The sequence below is a fragment of the Toxorhynchites rutilus genome, chromosome 2 (assembly GCF_029784135.1).
Source record: "Toxorhynchites rutilus septentrionalis strain SRP chromosome 2, ASM2978413v1, whole genome shotgun sequence".
Taxonomy (NCBI): Eukaryota; Metazoa; Arthropoda; class Insecta; order Diptera; family Culicidae; genus Toxorhynchites; species Toxorhynchites rutilus.
Genome location: NC_073745.1, coordinates 166,197,594 through 166,220,925, shown reverse-complemented (window position 1 = coordinate 166,220,925; position 23,332 = coordinate 166,197,594). Strand labels below are relative to the sequence as shown.

General features: G+C 38.3%; 1 protein-coding gene and 1 long non-coding RNA gene across 2 annotated transcripts in view; both read left to right on the top strand.

The window, feature by feature from the left end:
• The window catches only part of LOC129765133 (uncharacterized), a 36,835-nt gene extending 35,980 nt beyond the window's left edge, over positions 1-855 (top strand). Inside the window, exons 3-5 of the long non-coding RNA XR_008741372.1 lie at positions 102-162; positions 369-457; positions 517-855. This is a non-coding gene — a long non-coding RNA (uncharacterized LOC129765133). The remainder of the gene's footprint in view (positions 1-101; positions 163-368; positions 458-516) is intronic.
• A 563-nt stretch (positions 856-1,418) lies between these two features.
• The window catches only part of LOC129765125 (torsin-like protein), a 39,983-nt gene continuing 18,069 nt past the window's right edge, over positions 1,419-23,332 (top strand). Inside the window, exons 1-2 of the mRNA XM_055765011.1 lie at positions 1,419-2,091; positions 2,144-2,264. Coding sequence (XP_055620986.1) covers positions 1,893-2,091; positions 2,144-2,264 — 320 coding nt within the window. The 5' untranslated portion in view covers positions 1,419-1,892. The remainder of the gene's footprint in view (positions 2,092-2,143; positions 2,265-23,332) is intronic.

Genomic DNA, 23,332 nt, shown 5'->3' with positions numbered 1-23,332 from the left:
AAAACTTTGTAAAACGGATGTCTTATGCAATACACATCCCTACTAAAGATTCGTATATTTTACTTCATAGCATGTATAACCTTGATTGTTTTCATTTCTAGGAACTGTAATGTGTGTACTTCGCAGTCGTCGTTCCTCTTGAGGAAACAAAGCTATTCGGAGGTAAGGTTTTTTTTTTGGTTTTTATTAGATTCAAATATATGTAACTTTTGTTTCTCTTCGGCGAAAACAAATTCTCGACCACAAAGATATCGAGAACTTGTTTTCGCTGCGGGAAAACAAAAGTTCAATTCGTTGTATTGAAATCTTAATAGACGGAATCTTATAAAAATAAACTTCAACACAATCCTTTCCCTTTTAATTTTCAGCTTCTAACCTTGGATTAAAATTGCACAGTTGACTGGTGGAATATTCAATGTATATTAGACTGAGCATGTGCAACACGAAGAAATCTCAGGTAATCACATATGTTTCATCACAAACCCATATTTATAACTAACCATAATCATACATCAGGAAACGGGAGTGCAAATAATGCGGATGAAATGTACTGCGATCTGGTCCCATCAACTGCCAACTAATCAGTTGTTCCTGTCCTAAAGGATGAAAATGTGCAACAGGAAAAGAAGCAAAACCTTGATGCTCTCACTCATGTTTTGAAAAAACATATGAGATTGATTCGGTCGAGGTTGCGATTAAATCTGTCTATTTGCACGAGCAATGTTTAGATGTAGAATGTAGGATGTAGGAAATTACTGTGTAAAAGATAATGTATGATTGAAGACAGGTTTATAAATAAGAATTAATTATCAACAACATAATGTCATTATCCCTTATCATTATCTCTTACAAATAAAAAACAACGTTTTCACTGATGTTGTTCCAATGGTGGGCCAATATGCCCACCATCCTACAAAAATAATGCCTACAAATTTCCTTTTGTAAGATGTACCAATGATTAGTAGGGTAGAAAATGACTAACGAATTGGTAACATTTACGGAAAAATCGTCATATATACTAAATTTTCCTCTCAGTGTATTTACCAAAAAATTGGTCATATCTAAGGCAACATGTCAAAAGGGTCTATCTTCTTTGATCGTTTCTCTTCATCGACTTTCTCTTTCGATATCCACGGCCTTTCAGACTGATTTTGCTCTAGTTTTACCATATAGTTTGATAAACGAGGTTCCCTTTCACACTCCTTATCGTAGAACACATCAGGAAATGCTTTTACCGCTGAGTTATTAATGAAAGAGAATGCAGATGAAGAGAATCGATCAAAGAAGATAGGCCCTTTTGACATGTTGCTCTAGATATATACTAAATTTTACTCTCAGTGTAGTGTAAGTTACGAGCCACCTGTTAACTCCACCATCTTGGCCTGAGCCATTCAAGAAAACAGGAGCAGTAACAAAACATTGCTAGTGATCCCTGACTTTTGAAATTAATCGTTCATAAGTTAATCGAATACTTTTCAGCAGTTTGTTATTCGATACGATTAATCACCCCAATTAATCGATTAATCGTACCATTGAGAAAAATAATTAGTTGGACTAATACTTGTTATTCGCTAGAAATCCATATGGAATCATTTGCTAGAAATCCATCTGAAATAAACTCGTAAACGAAGCTCAATTCGCGTTTACGGTATTGAGTTTCGTTTACGAATTTAGGGGAGCGTCAAAGATAATGATTGATTTTCAGGATAAAACTGCAGCGGCCATGTTTTTTTTCTCATAGTTTGGATCGATTAATCGACGTAAATTGTTCGTTCGCTTTGATTATTGCTTGTGCAGTATTCGTTCGATTAATCGAATGATTATCGGGGATCACTAAACATTGCTGTTTACTGTTCTCGCCGTAGAAAAAAAACAGTTCTCAGTAGTTCAACATGCGGCGAAAAGTGATTTTGATTCTGTTTTCAATAGCTTACTTTGTTTGTAAAACGAATGCGTTTTTGGATCCTATTTCGTTAACGACTTTGGCGGCAGGAGCCATTGGTTGGATGAAGTATGATTTCTTGAAACAAAACACTTACTGTCGATGGAATGAATGTTGCTCCGCTCCGTATCTGAAAAACAATATTCCTGGTAAAGTTATTTATACAATTATTAGTGCACAATTAAGAGTTACATTTTTCAGAACTAAATGTACTGCTCGAAAAAAACTTGTTCGGTCAACACATAGTACAGCAAACATTGGTCAAAGCAATAGGTGCTTACATACAAAACATTGATTCATCTAGGAAACCATTAACGATAAGGTATGATAGGCGTAATGATATTTAAAATTTAATACAAATGGTACGCTTGAACTGAATTTCAAGTGGTGGTTAGCTTAAAGATAGGCGTAACCCATTGGATATTTGAGTTCTTTTGTAAAAAAACCGCAGCGAAATGGGTGATATAATTCGCAGTCCACATCACAATATGTGTGACGTAAATCGTTGATTTATGGGTTTTTTATTACTAATAGCTATTTTTTGTTGAAGCATTATTATCATACAAAAGTTTATGTTTACGCTAACAATTTTCGGAGTAGTCGCATTCATTCAGTCCCAAAATATATGGTTTTTTTTCCTGAAAACTTGTTTCGAAACGTTATTTCAATAACATTTTCATACTAGTTTCATATACTCAATAGTATCGTGTTTATTAAAGACTCCGAAGCAATATCAAATCCAAACTTTTGCGTTATCATTGTGATTTCGATGTGCAATAGCACAAGCTTGACATCCGTAGAGTACACATCGCGGTTCATACCGGTATGTCGAGCTCTTTCATCAAAAAGCTGCAAATTCGCAAATTAAGAAAGTGAATCAAGATTCAAACTCTGTGAATAACCTTGAATTATTTTATTACTTTGAACAACAAATAACTTGAATTCAAATATATGATCATTTAAGGGGGTAGTACACTATGAAAACTTTATACAATCAAAAAGCAAAATTTCTTGCTTCTGATGCTCCGTTCCGATGTTACAAGCCAATTAGTGGACCTAAGTCTTTGCGTAAGGAGCGCGTGAAGAATGCGCGTAACGCATACATCAGTTGCTTATGGGAATGGCCATCCTTCTGGCTACCAACAATATAATGGACGGATATATCTAGATTGATTTTTGAATTGGTCTTATGCGTATTTGTCGATCAAAGATTCGAACAACTTGATTAGCTTTCTATCTCAACCAGAGCGGTGGATTTGCAATATTGATGTATGCAACCAAAAGTCCAAAGTTTGATGGTTTCAAACCGGTTGCAGCTGTTCGGGAGACAGTCCAATTGACATCATTTTTGTTTGTTTGTCAAGTAATATATACCTAATAAAACTTTGGTATCAGATTAATCATAGTAATTTAGTTTCTCGTTGAAAAACATCGCATACTAAATCACATACTTTTTATGGTGTTCATAGTGTACTACCCTCTTAAGTAGTATATTTTAAACCATGAAGCTACAACATAAAGAAACATAAAAAAGTAGAGTTTGTGCATGAGAAATTGCAGTACACAAGAAACCACAAAAAAAACTGTTATGAAAACAGAATGTACGAAATTGGAATTCACTTTGTCCGAAATTAGAATTTTTTAATAAAAAGGGTTATAAATGTTACAAATAGTTTGCTTCTTATTCGCTGAAAATTGAAACAGCGATTGTGTGTAGTAATTGCATTTGAATCGAGTTTTTTCATTGTTCAAAATCTGCAATTTATTCGCTTTTGATACATCGAATGGAAGCCCTGAAAATAAACCGTTTCCTATCCTTCATGGTTTAGACCAGGGGTTCTCAAACTCTTTTGGGCAAAAGACCCTTTTTCCAGAATTAAGTCATACCTTAGACCCCCATAGCCAAATTTCTTTGAGAATCCTAGCTTTAGTTTTTTTTCTCACTGAATAATTATCAATTTGAAAACATTGCAGTTGGTTAAATGAATGCACTTGACATTATTTTTTCACGGGGGCGATCTGGCGTTGTGGTAAAATGCGCACCTTTCACACAAAATGTCACGAATTCAATTCACACTCTCGACATTCTACCAAAAAATGGAAGTAATGTGACAAACCTGCCAAAAGTGTTGAAAGTCACTATAATACAGAAAAAATAATTTCCTTATCATATTCAACAGAATAAATAGAGATAAAATGTTTCGTTATAACCAAGACGGGTCTATGGTACTAGGTGAGGCCGTTTTGTCACTAAGTTGGTTAGGGGAGCGGTATATGAAAACAGTACGGAAGAAAGCAGAAGGGGAATTATTTCCTTGAAGCGTGAAAGAGACAGACTGATCACGAGCGAACTCCGGCACAAGCGTATTGTGTTTTGTTTACAAACAAAACACAGTAGATTTCCAAGATGGCTGAAGAGTGTTTTTAGCAAGTTGGCCCACCTTAGGATATACTTCTACGCGCCTTGGTTATAACTAGAACATATGACAACCTTGGTTGTACTGCTGCCTCATCTGTGTTGATGATAATCAACTTTTCTGGCATTATCACATTGGCTCATTCCATGGATGTGATATATTACTGATTTACTATCCATTGAGGAATTTAAATATCTTGAAGATCTGACAACATTTTAGTAAAATCCTTGTGTAATGTATCCAAGTGAGTGACATATGATAATATAACATAGTCTTGAAGCTTTTGTGATAATTTTGACAAATGCGGAAACTATGAAGATTCTCTTCTGCTTAAATTTAGTTTCGAAAGTTTTGTCAGATGACCGATATTATTGCTATGCAGGAGGCTCTTGGTGGTCAACGAACTCCAACGTGTAAAAGTAACCGAGTAAGATTGTTTTTGTTTTTCTCATAGGGGTAGTGGGGGTAATGTGGTCACATGGGGTAAAATGGTCACCTGCTTGTTTAGTAGTATAACTATTGACTATTGACACCGTATTGATAATCATTTATGTTTGAAGAATTTCATGACTTTTGAGTCACCCTGTAGTACAGTGGAGCTGTCGCATGTCAAGATATAAATAAAAACAAAAAACGCTTTCTCTGTAGCAATTCGTCCATAGTTTTGTGCGTTTCGAATTTAAGGAATTTCGAGAGAAATTTAGTTTATTTGACCTGATATTTTCGACAAATAAAAAGAAAATTTAACTATTTTCAATTATCATAATAAAAACCGTTTACTACCTTGAATTACAATAAGTTGAGCTACAATATTCTTCGAAGAAGGGGAATTTTAGTGGTATGTGGACACAGGAAATGGGCATGTTCCTTAAAGTGACCACATTCCCCCCCGTTCCCCTATAGCTGAGCAAATAATCGAGTGTTCAAAGCATTGCTTCGAAGGTTTTTGATAGCACTCACAACCAGTGTTGCCACACGTACAGATTTATCTGGAAAGGTACAGATTTTCGGGTTGTTAAAATCGCGTATATGTTTAATTCTCAAAGGCACCAACGAAGCCCTTATGAAGACGGAAAATAAACAATGTTAAGTGCTTGGAAAAAGACTGAGTTATGCCACACAGCTTGTACTCTGCTGTAACACCCATCGATGCGAATTCGCTGATGAGTTTGTCAAGAGCGACCGCCTTCACCACCAGCGGGGGAAGCTTGATTTTGGTTGCTGCTTGGGTAACGGCGTTTACATTTTCGACCGACGCGCCGAAATCGCCTACTTCGCTGTTGTTCGGTGCGGTGTCACATTTACGAAGGCTCGGTTCAGTGAGAGCGCTTTTCACTGCACCAACACCGCGTGCATCATTAGATGACGCTTACCTCGAAATTTTATTGCTCCTGGCAATGCGTTCGTTTTTTGCAGGGCTCGAGCCTGTCTTCCTCTTCTTCTTGCTCATCGCACACTACGCGAAGCGTCCAATTTATGACGCGGAAAGAAGAACACACGATACGAATAACGAGAAAAACGAACAGAAAAATCAAACGACGATTTCCAAGTTGGATTACCACTGGTGGGGTCCAATCTTAAGGCGCGTCCACATTATGCCGAATAATGCCGATCGGCCTGTTCCAGGCGGCATATTCGGTTCGTTATGTAATGTGGACGCTCCATCGGGTGCACGAAGCCGCAGTCCCATCGGATGCACGAAGCCGTCACGAACACACGAAGCACAATGTCGTCAACGCTAACTTACTTCGTTTTGTTTCGGTTTGACTTTCTCGAACCGGACCCACTTGTTTCGGGTTGGGTTCGGTTTGATTCGAGTCGGTTTTCGGCACGTCGGCAAGCCCGGGCGGTACGTCCACATTTAGTCGACTTTACCGGGCGGCCAAGGCCGATTGGCGTAATATGGACGCGTCTTTAGATCGAAGCGCAGCGAAAGCAAAGTGAACTGGATTACTCAACAGTCCGATGCCGAATGAAAGTTTGCCACAGCGAGATCCACTGTTTATACTCTAGGCAAGTATTCCCCTTCATTCTTCTTCTTTTCCTTTGTTCACGGAGACTTTAAATCCTGCGATTTCCCCTCCGTTGGTCGTCGATAAGTTGCTCGTTATTGATATCTCTGTTCGGGAAAGCACTCAAATGGACAAAACAAATGTATGGGAAAATAGAAACACTTAAAGTTCTCATGAATTTTAACCATTTACTAACCAGGGGATTCTATTGTATGGCATATTAAACAAATCTTACGGAATGTCCGATTCGTTTAGTATGTAAATCGCCAAAATCCGTTCGCGGCAAAAATAGTTATTAACGTTAACTTTATTTCATAAAAACGTGACCTGTTTTCTGATTTGACACCCTTAATGAAAGACGTAGTTCTACGTCAAAACCGTACTAAACCATCGAAACAATTGAAAATGAACATACATTAGGTACATGTACTTTGATATTCAGCGTAGAGGATGGTATAAATCTCGAGATTGTATTGCGTGCGTGCATAATTTTCCAAATTCATTCATTACATTTTTCAAATTTTAGCGTCCCGTCTGCCCATCAAATTGTGTTTTCAGTCAATCTGAGCAAAGCTTCAGACTGCAAACGTAATGACGAAAAGAAAAAAAAACAAAGCGTCTATGGGAAACGCTTGAGCTGGGGCGAAGAAAAAGACAAAACAATAGAGACACTGACGCTCCCGGATTTACACACGAGTCGCACCGGGCTCAAAATCAATGCCCTCATGTTCAAAGATTTTGGTGCACTTGGTTCAAAGAGAGAACAGATGTTTTTCACGAACGGGCGCTGATGAAAATAAAACTCAAGCGCACCGCTGGGTTTGGTTTTCTGAAGACTGCATAAAATGTTAGTAGCATAGATGTGAATTGCGCTCGAATTGATTGAACTTTGGGGATAATCGAGTAAAATCATCTTCCAAGATTATCCCACCATTGATTCTGCCAATTTATAAATGCCTGTTTGTCCGAAAAATGGAAAATAACTCGTGATACGAATAGACTACCATTGTGAGCTAACGCCGAATTGTAGGCAAAAAGATTACTCGTTGCGTCGGGGAGGAAAGCGAGTGGTTAGTGCAAACGAAAAATCATACCCATTTTAATCGTTAAATTATTTAACTTTTTAGTATATTTTCCGTTCGAGTTTCAAGCAGTTGATCCGATTGCTGGATAAATTTCCTGTTTAATGGTATATAACACAACATATGTCGCAATAAAGATTTTGAGTAGTATGCGTTTAAAAATTCTTAATGAATCGTTACATGTTTCGTAGAGCGTATAGGTATACAACCATTCCATGCCGAACCGATATAGAGGTTCTCAGATTTTCGTGAAAAGTGGTAGTTTTGTTTCTTGTCGCAAAATATTAGACCCGCATTTTTAATTTTTTTAGTAGGGTTCCCATTTCGATTTTGGGTGGCCCAAAAATCAACTTTTTCCCCTTTTTTTCAAAAATGACTTTTTTCAAAAAATCTTAACTTTTGAACTACTAGACTGATTCACATGTTCGACATATCAAATTAAAGCATACAAGTCTTTTTTAAAAAAATACAGTCAACTCTCCCTAACTCGATGTTCTGTATCTCGATATTTTCCTTAACTCGATGGATTTCATGGCACCTTCGATTTTACAAGTATTCTTCTCTCCATAACTCGATACCTCTCTAACTTGATGCCTCCCTTACACGATGTGTTTTGATTCATTTTTCCATGGATTTTCACCTCACCTCACCTCCTCTGATTTCAGTTGCTCTTGAAAGTGAAAACGGAGTGTTCATGTCATCAAACAATTTCTTTTCAAGTATGGAAAACCACGAGAAACCTTTCAAGCGAACAATCAAAACGCTAATCATTCCGTAACGTTTGAGCATCATCGAGCAGGTCGAAAAGTATCGACGAAAGGGGTCTGAAGCTGCAAATAATTTCAGTATTGCACAAAGTGAGGTGACAACACTATTCAAACTAAAGTAAAAATGGAATCGGAATGGAACATTGAATCTAGACCAAAATCATATAAGGTTGGTCGGAATCGAAAAGCTGGAGCGTTCAACGGATTTTTGCCTTATCATATATATTCTTCATTCTATATATTCTTCGGGATATGGCTTGCGAATTTGTCCTGGGATTCCCAACTTTAAAGCACAACCAACATGGACGGGAGCGATAAACTACCTTTGTTGATCAATAGCAAGAGTAAAAACCCACGATGTTTCAATAAGAAGATGTCATTACCAGTGATATACGAGAGCAACACCAAGGTCTGGATGGCCTTAATGCTTTTGAGGATGCGATCATGCAATTTGACGAAAAATTTTCCAATGGAAATAGAAAGGTATTATTTCTGGAATTATGTGTTATGGTAATGTATCATACTTATATCTATTTCTTCTCAAAGGTGGTCATGTTCGTTGATAACTATACAGCGCACCCAAAATTTCTCCGACCAAAGTTCAAATCGACAAAGTTTACAATTTTCCACAAATGTTTACTTCCGTAGCTCAGCAGCTGGACTTCGATATAATGAAGAACCTGAATCAGTACTTTCGCCATCTTCGACGAAGATTGCAAGAAATGGACGATATTTGTCCTTTTCAACCTTCATGTTATTCAGCATTATTACTGTATTTTAATGCACTCTATGACCCTTCAAATATACCGGTATTGGATGCAATTGAAATACTTTCACCCTCTAAAATCAATAAGGTTAAATCTGAGACTATTTAAAATTGCTTCAGGAAGCCGAATTTTCCTTCAATGATGATGGTGATATTCCGCTGGCATAATAATTGCGTCTTGAGCTTGCTGATGTTGACAGTACAATACCGTTCGATTGCTCAATCTCTTTTAATGATAAGTGCAAACAGGACCAAAACGTGATTTGTTGTGATCTGATGCCAGATACCAGCCAGATGCCAGATACTGAAAGGTGTTGAAAAAGCTGAGAAAAACGCTGAATATAGTAGTTCTATTGAGATGGAGAATATTCAGCAAGGTTCAGATGATTGCGTCGAAATTACATCCTCGAACGTTAAATCAAACCTGAAGAATATGTTCGGAATATTGAAATCAACTGAAAATGTTCCTGTGAAACTATTCGAACATTTCTTTGTGATTGAACAGTTCCTGCGTGATCGTTACAATTTAGTTTGAATAACATATTTAATCAATATTTTTTTTGTTAACCTAGTTCCTCATGCAGGTCGGACTCGATTCTATTGGGTTGGGGAAAAAGAAGTTGTATATTGTCAATATATGGCAACACTTAAACATATCTTGTGTTGTACTTATCGCATCGGGTCATACTATACGGCTATTTAAGGACGACAATCTGTGCTACAAGTGTCGTTTTGACAGTGTTGTGACTGTCCTTTTCAGTCTCAAGTTATAGCGCGTCAAAGATGGAGTCCACCAAGCAAGAAATTCGCCATATTTTACGTTTTTACTACCTGCGAGGTAAAACTGCAATGAAGGCGGCCGAAAAAATTCGTGTAGTTTATGGACCCGATACTGTAACGATTCGCACAGCAAAGCGTTAAATTGATCGATTTCGTTCTGGTGTAGTGGCTGTCGAAAATACACCCCGTACTGGTAGGCCAATCGTCGTGGAAATCGATAAAATCGTTGAAATCATCCAAGTAGACCAGCATGTGAGCACTCGCTCGATTGGCCAGGAACTGGTTATAGACCATAAAACCGTTTGAAACCATTTGCAGAAGATTGGATTCCAAAAAAAGCTAGATGTCGAGTTGCAAGTTGACGCAAAAAATCTTTTAGACCGAATCAACGCCTGCGATGCACTGCTGAAACGCAACGAACTCGACCCTTTTTTGAAGAAGATGGTGACTGGTGATGAAAAGTGGGTCACGTACGACAACCTAAAGCGAAAAAAGTCGTGGTCGAAGCGCGGTGAGCCGGTCCAAACCATCGCCAAGCCCGGATTGACGGCCAGGAAGGTTGGAAGGCAATCATCCACTATGAGCTGCTCAACTATGGCCAGACCCTTAACTCGGTTCCCTACTGTGAGCAGCTTGACCGTTTGAAGCATTGACCGGAAGCGGCCAGAAATATAATGATAATGATAGATAATGATAATGAAGTTGTCTTCTAAATGACAACAAGCTTGCGAACGAAACGGCGCATATTTGACTTAAATTGGATAATACAGTTTAAAAAAAAAGTTTTTTTTTCAATAATTCAACTATGAATAATTTCAAGTAAAAAAAATATCCTTTCAACATTAAAGTGAAATTTAAGTGGCTTTTATAAGTACAGTGGGTTAAAAATCGCGAATTTTGAAGATTTTTATTGAACTTTCATCAGGAATTGTTTATATATATAATTGTTCTGTATCTCGATACCCCCCTTACTCGATGGTCCCTTTGGATATCCTTTTGGATATCGAGTTTGTTTTTGATAACATATCAAAAAATCAAAGAGGCGTTAGTTTTTGTTTGTTTGTTTGTTTCTTTGTTTTTAAGAGGCTTTAAACTTTGCAGTTCATTCGCCTCTAGTTTTTGTTCATGAGTAAAACAACTGAATCGATTCAGATGATCGACATTTCAAATTAAATCCAATAAGTTAGTCTTGTTCTAAACAAAATATTAAACCTGGAAAAAATCAGATCTGGTTTTTGTAATCATTGATTGTAATTGTTTTTCATAGTTAACATGGTTTCGGGACCAAGGGCGCCATATTTTTTAAAATTTTTTTTTTCTTGAAAGCTGAGGTTTTCTCACACAACATATCTAAATATCAGTGAATATCAATAGTTCTTCGTTTTTGAGTTATGATTTTTCAAAATTAGCAGGTTTTTAGTTTTCATTCAATATTCATATGTGACTGGACTGAATTTGTGTGACTAGAATCCAATTTTTACGCAAGTGTGGTATTTTTCCAAAAGCTCATTGGCTTCAAATTGGTACATCAATCGTCGGAATCGGCCCAGACGTTAAAAGTTATGAAATTTTGAAAAAAATCATTTTTGATAAAAGGGGAAAAATGATTTTCGGACAATCGGTTAATTTTGACAGATCATAACTCAAGAACAAAAAATAACGCCTTTCTTATTTTTGGGTATGTTATGTAAAAAATCCACAGCTTTCAAGAGAAAATATAAAAAAATATAGCGCCCTTGGTCCCGAGACCATAAAAACCATAAAAAACAAATACAATCAATAACAAGGAACATAACATTCGTTCGACAACTCGCAAGTAGGTCGGACAAGTTTTCGAAACGATCCAACAAAATTGTTTTTTTCCACATCGAATCAGACTGTGTATTTTTCATCGGTTGCGCTTGCGGAAGAGCGAAGCTCAAAGGGATGCGCGACCGAGACGCTGAGGATACAATTCAGACAGATTCATCACACACGCCACACAGCAGCGGCAAGTACAGTAGAACCCCGGTTATCCGCGGAATAGTCTGGCTAGCTCATCGCGATTAACGAAAATCGCGGATAACGCAATAAATGACTAAAATTGAGTGCGAATCACGAAAAAAAGATATTTCAGCATGAACACTATATTTTATCAATACAGAAATCATTAAACTATCCATCTACAAGGGGGCTGTCCACACACCACGTGGACAGAAAAAGTAGGATTCCAGACTCCCCCTCCCCCTCCGTGGAAAAGCGTGGACATTACTTATTCCCCTCCCCCCTTTGTTCACGTGGACAATCCTAACTTTGTTTTTAGAGAAAAAATCGAAGTTTGTTTCTATTTTTTGTTTTGTTTTGTTTTTTTTTTCTAAAAAACAAGAACGTTGTAGGGTTGTATCCGAACCATGCCCACACAGTTGACGTAGGATTACGTTACGATATTTGTAGTATGTTAATTTTCAATATCTTCGAACAGGATGAAATTTATCATGAAGTAATTACGGGTCGAGATTGTGTTACTTGTTATGTTTTAGGGATATGGCTTGCGTTACATTAGGGAGGAATGAGGTCCAAAATCCATATTTTTGGCATTATGCAATTTATGAATAATGCCATAGTAGCGATTAATTCTCTATTCTTTCATTTCTGCAACATTACCCGGTAAGTTATTTGTATCACTCTCCAGTTTCTTGCGAGTTCCATTTATGCTATCTACAGTTAGCTTCTGAAAACGTGAAAAACTAATGCTATAACTGTATACATTCAGCATCTCAGAATCGCTCAGTCATTTCCTTATGAATCCACGAAATGGTCTGTGAATTGCTCCAATCTCGTTTGTGTAAAGCCCCCGTTTTACCAGCACCCAAGATCAAAAAAGTAGCAAACAAACTCAACTCCTGATCAAATTTTCTTATAACTCACGATAATCGAATGTCTATAGATGCTACAGCTAGTTTGCTATTTGATAGTTTCGACCAAATGGTTGTCGAAACGTTCTACATTGTTACTCTCTAACAAGCTACATCACGCACATTCTCTGTAAGGTTCTTAATTTCCCAACACCATTGCTGGTTTGATAAGTCCCGATGATATAGTTGCAATAGTAATATACTCATCATGCCGTTCAAGTTATGACCGAGTTGCCGCTAGAACTCAAAGTCTTTAAACAGTGGTCAATTTCGGATCACATTTACTTCGCTGATCCGTAGATTCATCATCCCATCAAAATTATTTTGATATTGCGAAATATTTTCGGAATTACTCGACTTAAACACAGATCGTTCGAGCAACAATGATACACCCTCGCCTTCACAGAACAGAAAACAAGGTTGGGTAGTGTGTGATGGCTACAAGGAACCTTGTCAAATTATTACCCTAGCAATAGTTTTGTGACTCTAATAAGTTCATCTACCAATGATCGGTTTATGTCGATTATCCCAAGATTTTTTCATTATAAATTGTTGTTAATTATTGGGCCTTCATCGCCTATCAAACGGCGTTTTTAACGCTTATAGAACGAGGCGCAGATAATGATGTGATTAATAGAGTTTATTTCGGTCAAATAATTTGGAACCCGTATGCCCTAGCAGTTTGTGTAAGCCTGCTTCACCAGATGCTCAGGAACGGTATGTTTTGATATCTGTGTGAATCTGTTAATTCATCTGTCGTGTGCCAGATTCCTCGATTTGTTCGTCATCAATGGCGGGACGAACTTTTCGGGCCAACCCTCAGAAGAGTGTTTCACAATTTACCACATTTCAATAAAGAGCATCGCTGCTAGAAACCCTTCTTCAGAGATACGACCTGTGCACCTCAAATAGAATTTTTTGTTCGTCTTCCATTTTTGCAAAACCTTGAAAGTTCTCAAGAGAAAGAAACGAAGTGTTTTTTTATCATGGACGGAAACTGAATCAAAACCCGCGTTCAAGAAAACAATGTCGACCATTTTTAATACTACAATACTAACAGCCTGTGGTGTTATCTTCATTCTGGCGGAATAAATTATCATCTACTAACAATGGAAATAAATCGATCGCTCACAGTTTATGTACATTACTTTCAGAATATGAATGAAAATGATCAAGAAAAGAGACAATAGAGAAGTATGGATTTGGATTGGGCGATCTTGGATCAATATTTAGAAAAACGATCTTTCCCTCTCCGAATTTCATTATTTTGGATATATTCTTTGTGCTCCAAAAAATCGCGAAAATCGATCTTCCCGATCTTTTTGATCGTAGAAAATTTTATGTAAACTTGTATTCAAGTGAACATTGATTTTAATCTCACCAAAAATCACCTGACAAATTTCATAACCATTGGATCCGTTTCAAGTCGAGGCTTCCATTTATCAAATTGCTGGTCGTAAACTTAGAAGAAGCGGTTTTGTAAGTTTGGTCGTTACAGAATAGGTCACAAGCTATATTTACACCATTACATTCACTAGACTGACAGCGAAAATTGTTACGAAATTGGATGGTGACATCAGGTCCAGCCCAAACGTTCTTTTCTAGAACTAGGACTACTATCAAGGTTTCGACTAAATGTCAGACGTATGGAACGGTTGGATTTTATGTGATTAATGTCAGGAGTTCTGGACAAATATCAGTTGTTAAATTACTAATAATAATGTTCAATTAATTTATTTGATCAAATGATTCTATAACGGGACAAAAGATGAATGCCCTGGAAAACAAAATTTTTCTGGGCTTTCGAGTTTTTTTTTGTTTTATGCTGAGAATCAAAATAAAATGCCTTTGATGTTTGAATAGAAATGTGAAATGTTTATTCCACGTTTAAAAATAAACAATTAAATAGTACAAATATATTCGATTTTTCAAAGACCGATTCAGCAAAGATCGATTCTTTGGTACCGACTCAATCAGTGAATCGATCCCTACGCTGTTTAGAAAATCGATTCGTCAAGTTCGATCTTTTTCTAAAGATCGCCCAATCCTAGTATGGATACCCGACCGGCACTCTCAGGTTCTCTTTACCTAGTGCCAGCAACTGTCTGTACCTCATATCAATCGTGGTGCATCTCTCTTGACTCGAGGAATCCAGGGTAGAGTGGTCACTGGGCGGTACAATCTTCAGCTCGTGTAGAGTTTCCATGAGCGGTACAACCTTTGGCTCTTGTTGAATGATCAGTGGCCTGCACAACCTTCGACCTGTGTATCTGTAAAGAGTATCTGTATGTATTGCCGCGACTAAGTAAAAGTTTATCGATTGGATAGGAGGGATATGATACAGGGATACGACGGAGGAAACATCATCAAACGTTGACATCGGCGTTTCTGAGGAACAGGTATAGATGAAGCAGAAGATCAGGATCACGGCTACCTAAGATATTCAGTTATCGGCTATGTTCGAAGAAAATATATTGTTTTTCCTGGCTTACCAATTCAATTTAGCATTACAAATCGGTTAAGTTCAATTAGGTTAAATTAGGTGTCTAAACTTTGAGTATAATTATAGGATCTAGGAAGTAGTTTTCAATTAGTTTTAAGTTATTATATATTAAATATAAATTTACCTCGCTTTTTAAGAATCTTATTAATTAAGTAGCAAGTAAGAATATATAATTAATGGAGCAGCAAATATTTCTATGAATTCACAATCGAATGATGTTTTCTTGAATCACTTTTCTTCTTTTTTCTTTGTTTTGTTTTGTTTACTTACAACTAGTGACAGCCGGCAGCTCTGTCATTCCGTACCAGTGGTTGCATCTGATGACATTCTAAGAGGGCGCGTGCGTCAACACTCCCCCCAGGTACACCAGTGTTCAGGCTACTAGGTTTACTACCTTCGCGCCTCACGTCTATTACCGCCAGTTTAGTAACCGCTCTAACGTAGATTCCGTTGGAAGTCCTTACAGAAGCGGAACGTACCTCTCCGTCTTTACTTGGGTGGATCTCGATAACTCTTCCCTTCGGCCAGCAGTTTCGAGGAAGTTTGGGATCGGTAATCACTACCACATCACCTACTTTGACAGGATCAGTTTGGTCGAACCACTTGGATCGCTTGGTGATTTCTGGTAGATAGTCACTCAGCCAGCGCTTCCAGAACATGTTGGCCAGCATCTGCGAGGCTAAGATATTCTGGCGGAAAGCGACCATGCTGTCGTCCAGGGTGGAGAATTGTTTAACTCCGTTTGAAGAACCGAGAAGGAAGTGGTTTGGTGTCAGGGCAGGTGCACAGTCGTCATCAATTGGAACATGCGTCAGCGGTCTGGAGTTAATGATGTTTTCAATCTCAATCAGAATGTTCCGCAAAACTTCATCGGTCGGATTTCGTGGGGGATTGATCGTTTGAAAATTCCGCTTTACGCTACCTATTAACCGCTCCCAGCTACCACCCATGTGTGGTACGGGTGGCGGGTTGAACGACCACGTTGTATCAACAGTAATGAACTCCTTCATCACTTCTTCCACGTTTACCTTTGCAGCAGCCTCTTGCAGCCTTTGACGAGACGCCCCAATAAAGTTGGTTCCCCTATCGCTGTAAATAACACTAGGCGTACGGCGGCGTGCAATGAAGTTTCGAATCGACATTATGCAGGAATCCGTGCTCATAGAGTGAACAATTTCGATGTGGATTGCTCGAATCGTTAGACAGGTTGCGAGCATTCCCCATCGCTTTTCTGTTCGCCTTCCAATAGCTACTTCAAAAGGTCAGAAAAAGTCGATTCCTGTGTGGGTGAATGGTGGCGAATATGCTGCAAGACGCGCTGGTGGGGGGTAGGCCATGATTGGTGGGCATAGATAAGCGTGTTCGTTCTTACATCGCTGGCAGTTCCTTTTCACCTTTTCATAAGCGGCACGAATATGCGGAATTTTGAACTTTTGCCGGAGTTCATTGATCACCGTTTCGTGATTCTGGTGGTGAAACTTTCGATGATAGTACGTAATTATTAGGTTGGTGGTGGGATGTTCACGCGGTAGAATTATCGGCTTCTTTGAATCTTCTGTCGCGTATTGACATGCTGCAATTCTGGTTCGCATTCGCATATGTCCTTTGCTGTCTAACCATGGCGTTAACTGATACAGGGTGCTCTGTTTTGGAAATGGTTTTGAACTGTTGGAGTTCTGAAGAGCTTTCTTCAAATATCATTCATTCATTGCATTTTAAAACTATTGCTCCGCGGTTTAAATGTTGCTCGTACACACAGGTCGTCGCACGTATGTCGTCTATAGACGACACTCCTAGCGAAAGGGTTAAGTGTCCGAAATACGATTCAGAACGGTACCTATAATTGTGAAAATTTCTTTCAACCGCGGAGCAATAGTTTTAAAATGCAATGAATGAATGATATTTCAAAGCAAAAATTGACCGGCCAAACGTAATGAACCAGGCAAACATATACCGTCCGACGCTCGCTAAACCTCGGTCGGATCTTGCCAAAGGATCGTATTCTATGTTAAAAACTATCCGGTCAATCAGTGGGACAGTGATTGTCACAGTGAGAGACCGCCGCTCCCGACGGCGGGCCGGCGGTCGACTCGGATCGCATCATCTTAGCAGCTTGATTCCTCGTTAAAGGGGGACTTTGCACATTGACCTCAGAATAAATTTCGAAAAACTGAAACGAAAAAAATTATTTATTATAGATATAATATGCTTTTTTCTCCTCGTTAAACGGGGATTTCGCCCCCATTACATTGAATTCAGAATAAATTTAGAAAAACTAAAACGAAAAAAAAAAATTATGATATAAATTACGCTTTTCTCTGTGAGCCTTAAACCCATGATGTTTTTCCCGTGTAACAATATATCTAGCCTACTTACAGTTTTTCTGAGCTATTGTTTCTGTTGCAGTTGTTTTCTGTGCGTTTTTTTCACGGGCGTTCGTAAATGGCTGCAGAAAAAATCAACAAAGAAATCGGCTGTGATGCCAAAAGTTTGATACTTTGTGGGGTAGTTTTGACATCAACAATCAAGGTGAATGTCTTATAGCGAATTCGTTTTTGTTCAGTTTCAACCCCAGTGCCGCACTAACTGCTGTCAAAACGTTTTTTTTATTCACTCAGTTTCGCACTAAGCTCACCCGAAAACTGTTAGTTTCGCACTGAGATGTTTCACGGGTTGGCACTCGTGTTCACCAATACAACTATACTGAACTGTCAAGTTACGAGTATTGTTTTGGAAAATCTAAAAATAAAGACTATGAAAATGGAAAACCTGCTGCTTTTGCTTTTGTATTATTGGAATCGTAATCCAATCCGGATTATGATTTTGAAGAGTATATTCGAGTAGACGACCTTAAGTTACGTGTGCTTTCATTGGGAGGCGAAAAAAATTATGGATATTCCGGTGGAATTAACCTGCTTTCAAAATCAAAATTATGAATGAAAATTTACTTTAACGCACGAATATTTATTTTATGTGATGAAATAAGAGGTTTTTTTCCGATATCGCAGAAACATATTGAACGAAAACTGTGTCTAATGATGATTTTATATTATAATAGTAATTATTTGTGGAATGAACAGGAAATGCATCGACAAATGGTTAAGTGAGTGTCAGAACTACATGTGTTAGCTAATCAAACTATATGAAGTAAAAATTTTCATTCAAACTTTTATATTTTTACACTGCACTTGGCCCTTCTGATCTGATAGAGAATAATTTACCTCCCAAGTACTCATATCGCCACCAGACGCCGACACTGTACATTTGTTGTCGCAATTATAAACAAATTAGATTATATAACGCACACCAACAAACCACCGCATTCGTGGAAGGTTTTTTTTATTACAGAATCAGTTTGGCACTGACTCAGTTTTAAAAACGAATTCGCTATTAGAATTTCTCTTGTCAAATAACAAGTACATTGTCAATATAGCAATGAACCATCGTTTAAAAACGCTATCAGACAAGAAGTCCTTCTACCTAACAATTTGCAGTACGGCAATTTCCGAGAATCTACTGGCACGTTTTGGAAGAGGTGTCTTTTATTTGAATTTGGTAACTTGACAGTACAGAGAGAATCTATCTATATATATAAAAATGGATTTATGTCTGTCTGTCTGATTCTTATGGACTCGGAAAATACTGAACCGATCGACATGAAAATTGGTATGTAGGGGTTTTTGGGGCCGGGAAAGGTTTTCGTGATAGTTTGAGACCCCTTCCTCCTCTCTAAGAGGGGGCTGCCATACAAATGAAACACAAATTTCTCCATTACTCGGGAATTAATCACGCAAATGGAACGAAATTTGGCATGTGGAGGTTTTAGGGTGCAATAAATGTTTCAATGGTGGTTAGACACTCAACCCCCCCCCCCCTTCTCTTACCATACCATACAAACGAAACACAAATTTCTGCATTATTCGAGAATTAAGCAAGCAAACGAGACTAAATTTGGCATGTGAGGATTTTAGGGTGCAATAAATGATTCTATGGTGGTTAGATACTTCTCCCTCTCTTAGGGTGGGCTGTCATACAAATGGAAAACAAATTTCTGCGTAACTCGAAAACTAATCAAGCAAATGGAGCCAAATTTGGCATGTTAAGATTTTAGGGGGCACGAAACGATTCTATGGTTAATAGACACTCCTCTCCCCTCTCTAAAGGGGAGAAGAGGGAGGGGTCTGTGTCTGAAAATAATCTGATATTATAATGATGAGTTTAGGTAGAAGTACTAGGATTTTTTTTATTAAAAGATTAAATTCAACGGGGTCGATTAGAAGATCAATCAATGAACAGTTCTGCGATTGACTCATGAACTTGCGCTTAGTAAGGAAACGTGAATGTTTCAAGGTATTGATAACAAAAAACAAATTTTGGGCGGGACGAAGTTTGTCGGGTCAGCTAGTATCGTTATAAAAAAACAACTGGGAACAGAATACGAGAATAAGGTCGAGTCAGTAGCTGAAATTAACTTCAAAAGAATTAAACGATACGATAGTCTCTGTTTATAACAGAAATTGTACGCTAAAGACAGTTTCTTCGACAAGAAACGTTCCTTGGTGGAACAAAAGGCTCGAGCGGCTTCGTGAAACAGTGCGAAAACTGTTCAATGGAGCTAAAATTACTTCGGACTGGTCTCAATACAGGAGACCCCTAACCGAATATAGCAGAGAACAAAGATGATCTAAACAAAAAACCTAAGGAAATAACTGACAAAGCATTGAAAAAACTCAGCAAGACTCAGTAATACTCTTGCAAAAGACTAATCGAACGGGTTAGGTTCCCTTCAAAAGACCGAGAGAAGTATTAGACTTAGTTTTCACGAGAGCCAGATTAGAAAACGCGGTGAGATCCTTTTAACTATAAAAATCCGCATGTGTAGATGGGATTTTCCAGCCCTGATTCAAAAAAGAGAATCAAAGCTAATTCCATCTCTAATCGATATTTTCAAGGCAGAGCAATTTTCCTTCCATTTGGAGACACGTTAAAGTTTTCTTCATTCCAAAAGCTGGCAAACATGATAAATCTCCCAAAACCATTCAGACCAATAAGTTTACTGTTGAAAACTTTGGGGAAAGTATGACATGAATACATAAAAGTCGGTATCCATGTTCAAATGCCCATTATCTGGATACTAGTTTGCTTACCAATCAGGCGAATCCACAAACACACCGTTACACACGCTTGTGACAAAATTTGAAAAATCTCTTCCGTCAAAAAACTTCATTTTGAGCGTTTCTTGAAATCGAAGGTGCTTTTGACAGTGCTTCTTATCTATCAATGACACAGGCTATAAGAAGAAGACATCTCGATGACTGTATATTCGAATGGGCCCATGGCATGCTCACACACAAACAAATCACCTCATAGCTGAGTGGGTCGTCGATATCTGTGATTGCTAGAAAGTTCTGAGAAGCTTAGAGGCAAAAGATCTAAAGTCGTGAGCTTTGTTGACGATCTAGACATAATTCGATCGGTTAACGGTCTAATTTGTGGAAAGTTTATATCGTGCAGGATGCAGATGGTCTTAAACCTTGCACAATCATGATGTATCACAGAAGGTATGATCATAAATCTCTCAAAAACCACAATTACCCCTTTCACCAAGAAGAAAAAACGGCATCTGCAGTATTTACTTCTTGGAGGAAATAAAATGCAGTGTTTTAGTGAAATATTTAGGCGTAGTGGTGACCAATTGGAACTTAATTAGTCAAAAAAATCATTCCGAGTTTTAAAAATTCTCAACAATTGTGGAGTCTTAATAAGAAAGACCTTAGCATATCTACTGGTCTTATAACAGGACACTGTCCGAGTAAGTACTCGAAGTTGTTATTTGTAGGTTGTAGGTAGTAAAGGGTGTGTCACATCAAATTGCATCACGGAAAGAAAACGCTGTAGAAATTTAATTTTTAGGAATTATATCTTCAGCCTTCGCTTATAATCAGATAATAGTGTATAGATCACGTTGGCCATGCTTCACTGTCAATTTTTCGTAAATTTGGAAAAATGTCGTCGAACGAAAAAGAGCGTCGTGAATTAATCCTGTACACTCATTTCGAGAATCCGGAGTTGTCACATCGGGACATCGGTAAGATGCTGGGAATCGTCCAATCCACGGTCAGCAAAGTACTAAAACGATACTTCGAGAACCTAACCATCGACCGGAAGGTGAAGAACGGCAAAAATGGATGCTCCGTCAGTGAAAAAGATCACAAGCGCGTAGTTGAGCAGTTTAGACGTGATCCGAGAAGTTCGGTCCGGGATGTCGCCAATAAGCTGAATTTGTCAAGTTCATTCGTCCAGCGGACCAAGCAGCGGGAGGGCCTGCGTACATACAAGGTTCAGAAGGCTCCTAACCGCGACGAAAGGTAAAACATGGTGGGGAAGACGCGAGCCCGGAAGCTGTACACCGAGATGCTGACGAAGCCGCATTGCCTGGTAATGGACGAAGAAATCTACGTCAAAGCGGACCTTCGTCAGCTGCCGGGCCTGTTGTTCTTCTCCGCAAAGGACAAATTCAGCGTTCCGGAGGAGATTCGCAAGCAGAAACTATCCAAGTTTGCCAAAAAGTACATGGTGTGGCAAGCGATCTGCTCTTGCGGAAAGCGGAGCGCCCCCCTTCGTGATGACCGGCACGGTAAACGGGCAGGTTTACCTTAAGGAGTGCCTACAGAAGCGCTTACTACCACTATTGAAGCAGCACGAGGGCCCGACCATCTTCTGGCCGGATCTCGGTTCGTGCCACTATTCAAAGGACGTGTTGGAGTGGTACGCAGCCAACGGGGTCTCCTTCGTGCCAAAGGAAATGAACCCGTCCAACACGCCGGAGCTTCGCCCAATAGAGAAATATTGGACGATTATGAAGCAGGCCCTCCGGAAGAATCCAAAAGTTGTCAAATCGGAGGCGGACTTCAAGAGAAAATGGATTTCTGTTCAAAAAAAACTACAACCTGACGTTGTACAGAACCTTATGGACGGGGTAAAGAGGAAGGTGCGAGCATACGGGCTTGGGCTCGAAGTATGAATAAAAAGAAAATGCCAAAAGTTGTTTAATAGTTTTTATTTTACTGTCTAAAATTTTCAAAAGGATCGGTCTACTGTGCGAATTTCTACAGCGTTTTTTCCGTGATGCAATTTGATGTGACACACCCTTTATTTGTAGGTTTTGCACAAAATTATATTTGTCGCTTTTGTAATGCCGAAAGCGAAACCTCGTAACATTAGCTCTGCAATTGCGAAACTCGCACAAGTAACAGACTACAACATATTGATAAGGCTGTTGTGGAACCCAAGGAGGTTTGGCTTATGTCTCCGATCAGGATTATAATTTTACTAGCTGACCCGGCAAACTTCGTCCCGCCCCAAATCTATTTTTTGTTATCAATACCTCCAAATATTCACACTTTCTTACGATTACGATCACCATAGATTAATTAATTTTTAATTAATTAATTTTTATTAATAACCTAATTGATTTAAGCTTCCCTTCACAATTTACTTTTATTATGAATTTCCTAGGACTTATACCCAAACTCGTCATCATAATATCAGATTATTTTCAGACACAATTCTCGTTCAAGATTTTTCGACCACTTGCAAATAACATGTTTCTTCGTTACATCGAATAAATGTTTGATACAGAAAATATAATAGAATGAAGATAGTCCTAAATCGGATAATTCCTTCTTCGAGTTTTGCTCATATCAACACATTCGGCTATCCATTTTTATTTATATAGATAAAAGAAGATATAGGAGTGCGTTTTATCACATTAGCTCTGCAATTGCGAAACTCGCACAAGTAACAGACTACAACATATTGATAAGGCTGTTGTGGAACCCAAGGAGGTTTGGCTTATGTCTCCGATCAGGATTATAATTTTACTAGCTGACCCGGCAAACTTCGTCCCGCCCCAAATCTATTTTTTGTTATCAATACCTCCAAATATTCACACTTTCTTACGATTACGATCACCATAGATTAATTAATTTTTAATTAATTAATTTTTATTAATAACCTAATTGATTTAAGCTTCCCTTCACAATTTACTTTTATTATGAATTTCCTAGGACTTATACCCAAACTCGTCATCATAATATCAGATTATTTTCAGACACAATTCTCGTTCAAGATTTTTCGACCACTTGCAAATAACATGTTTCTTCGTTA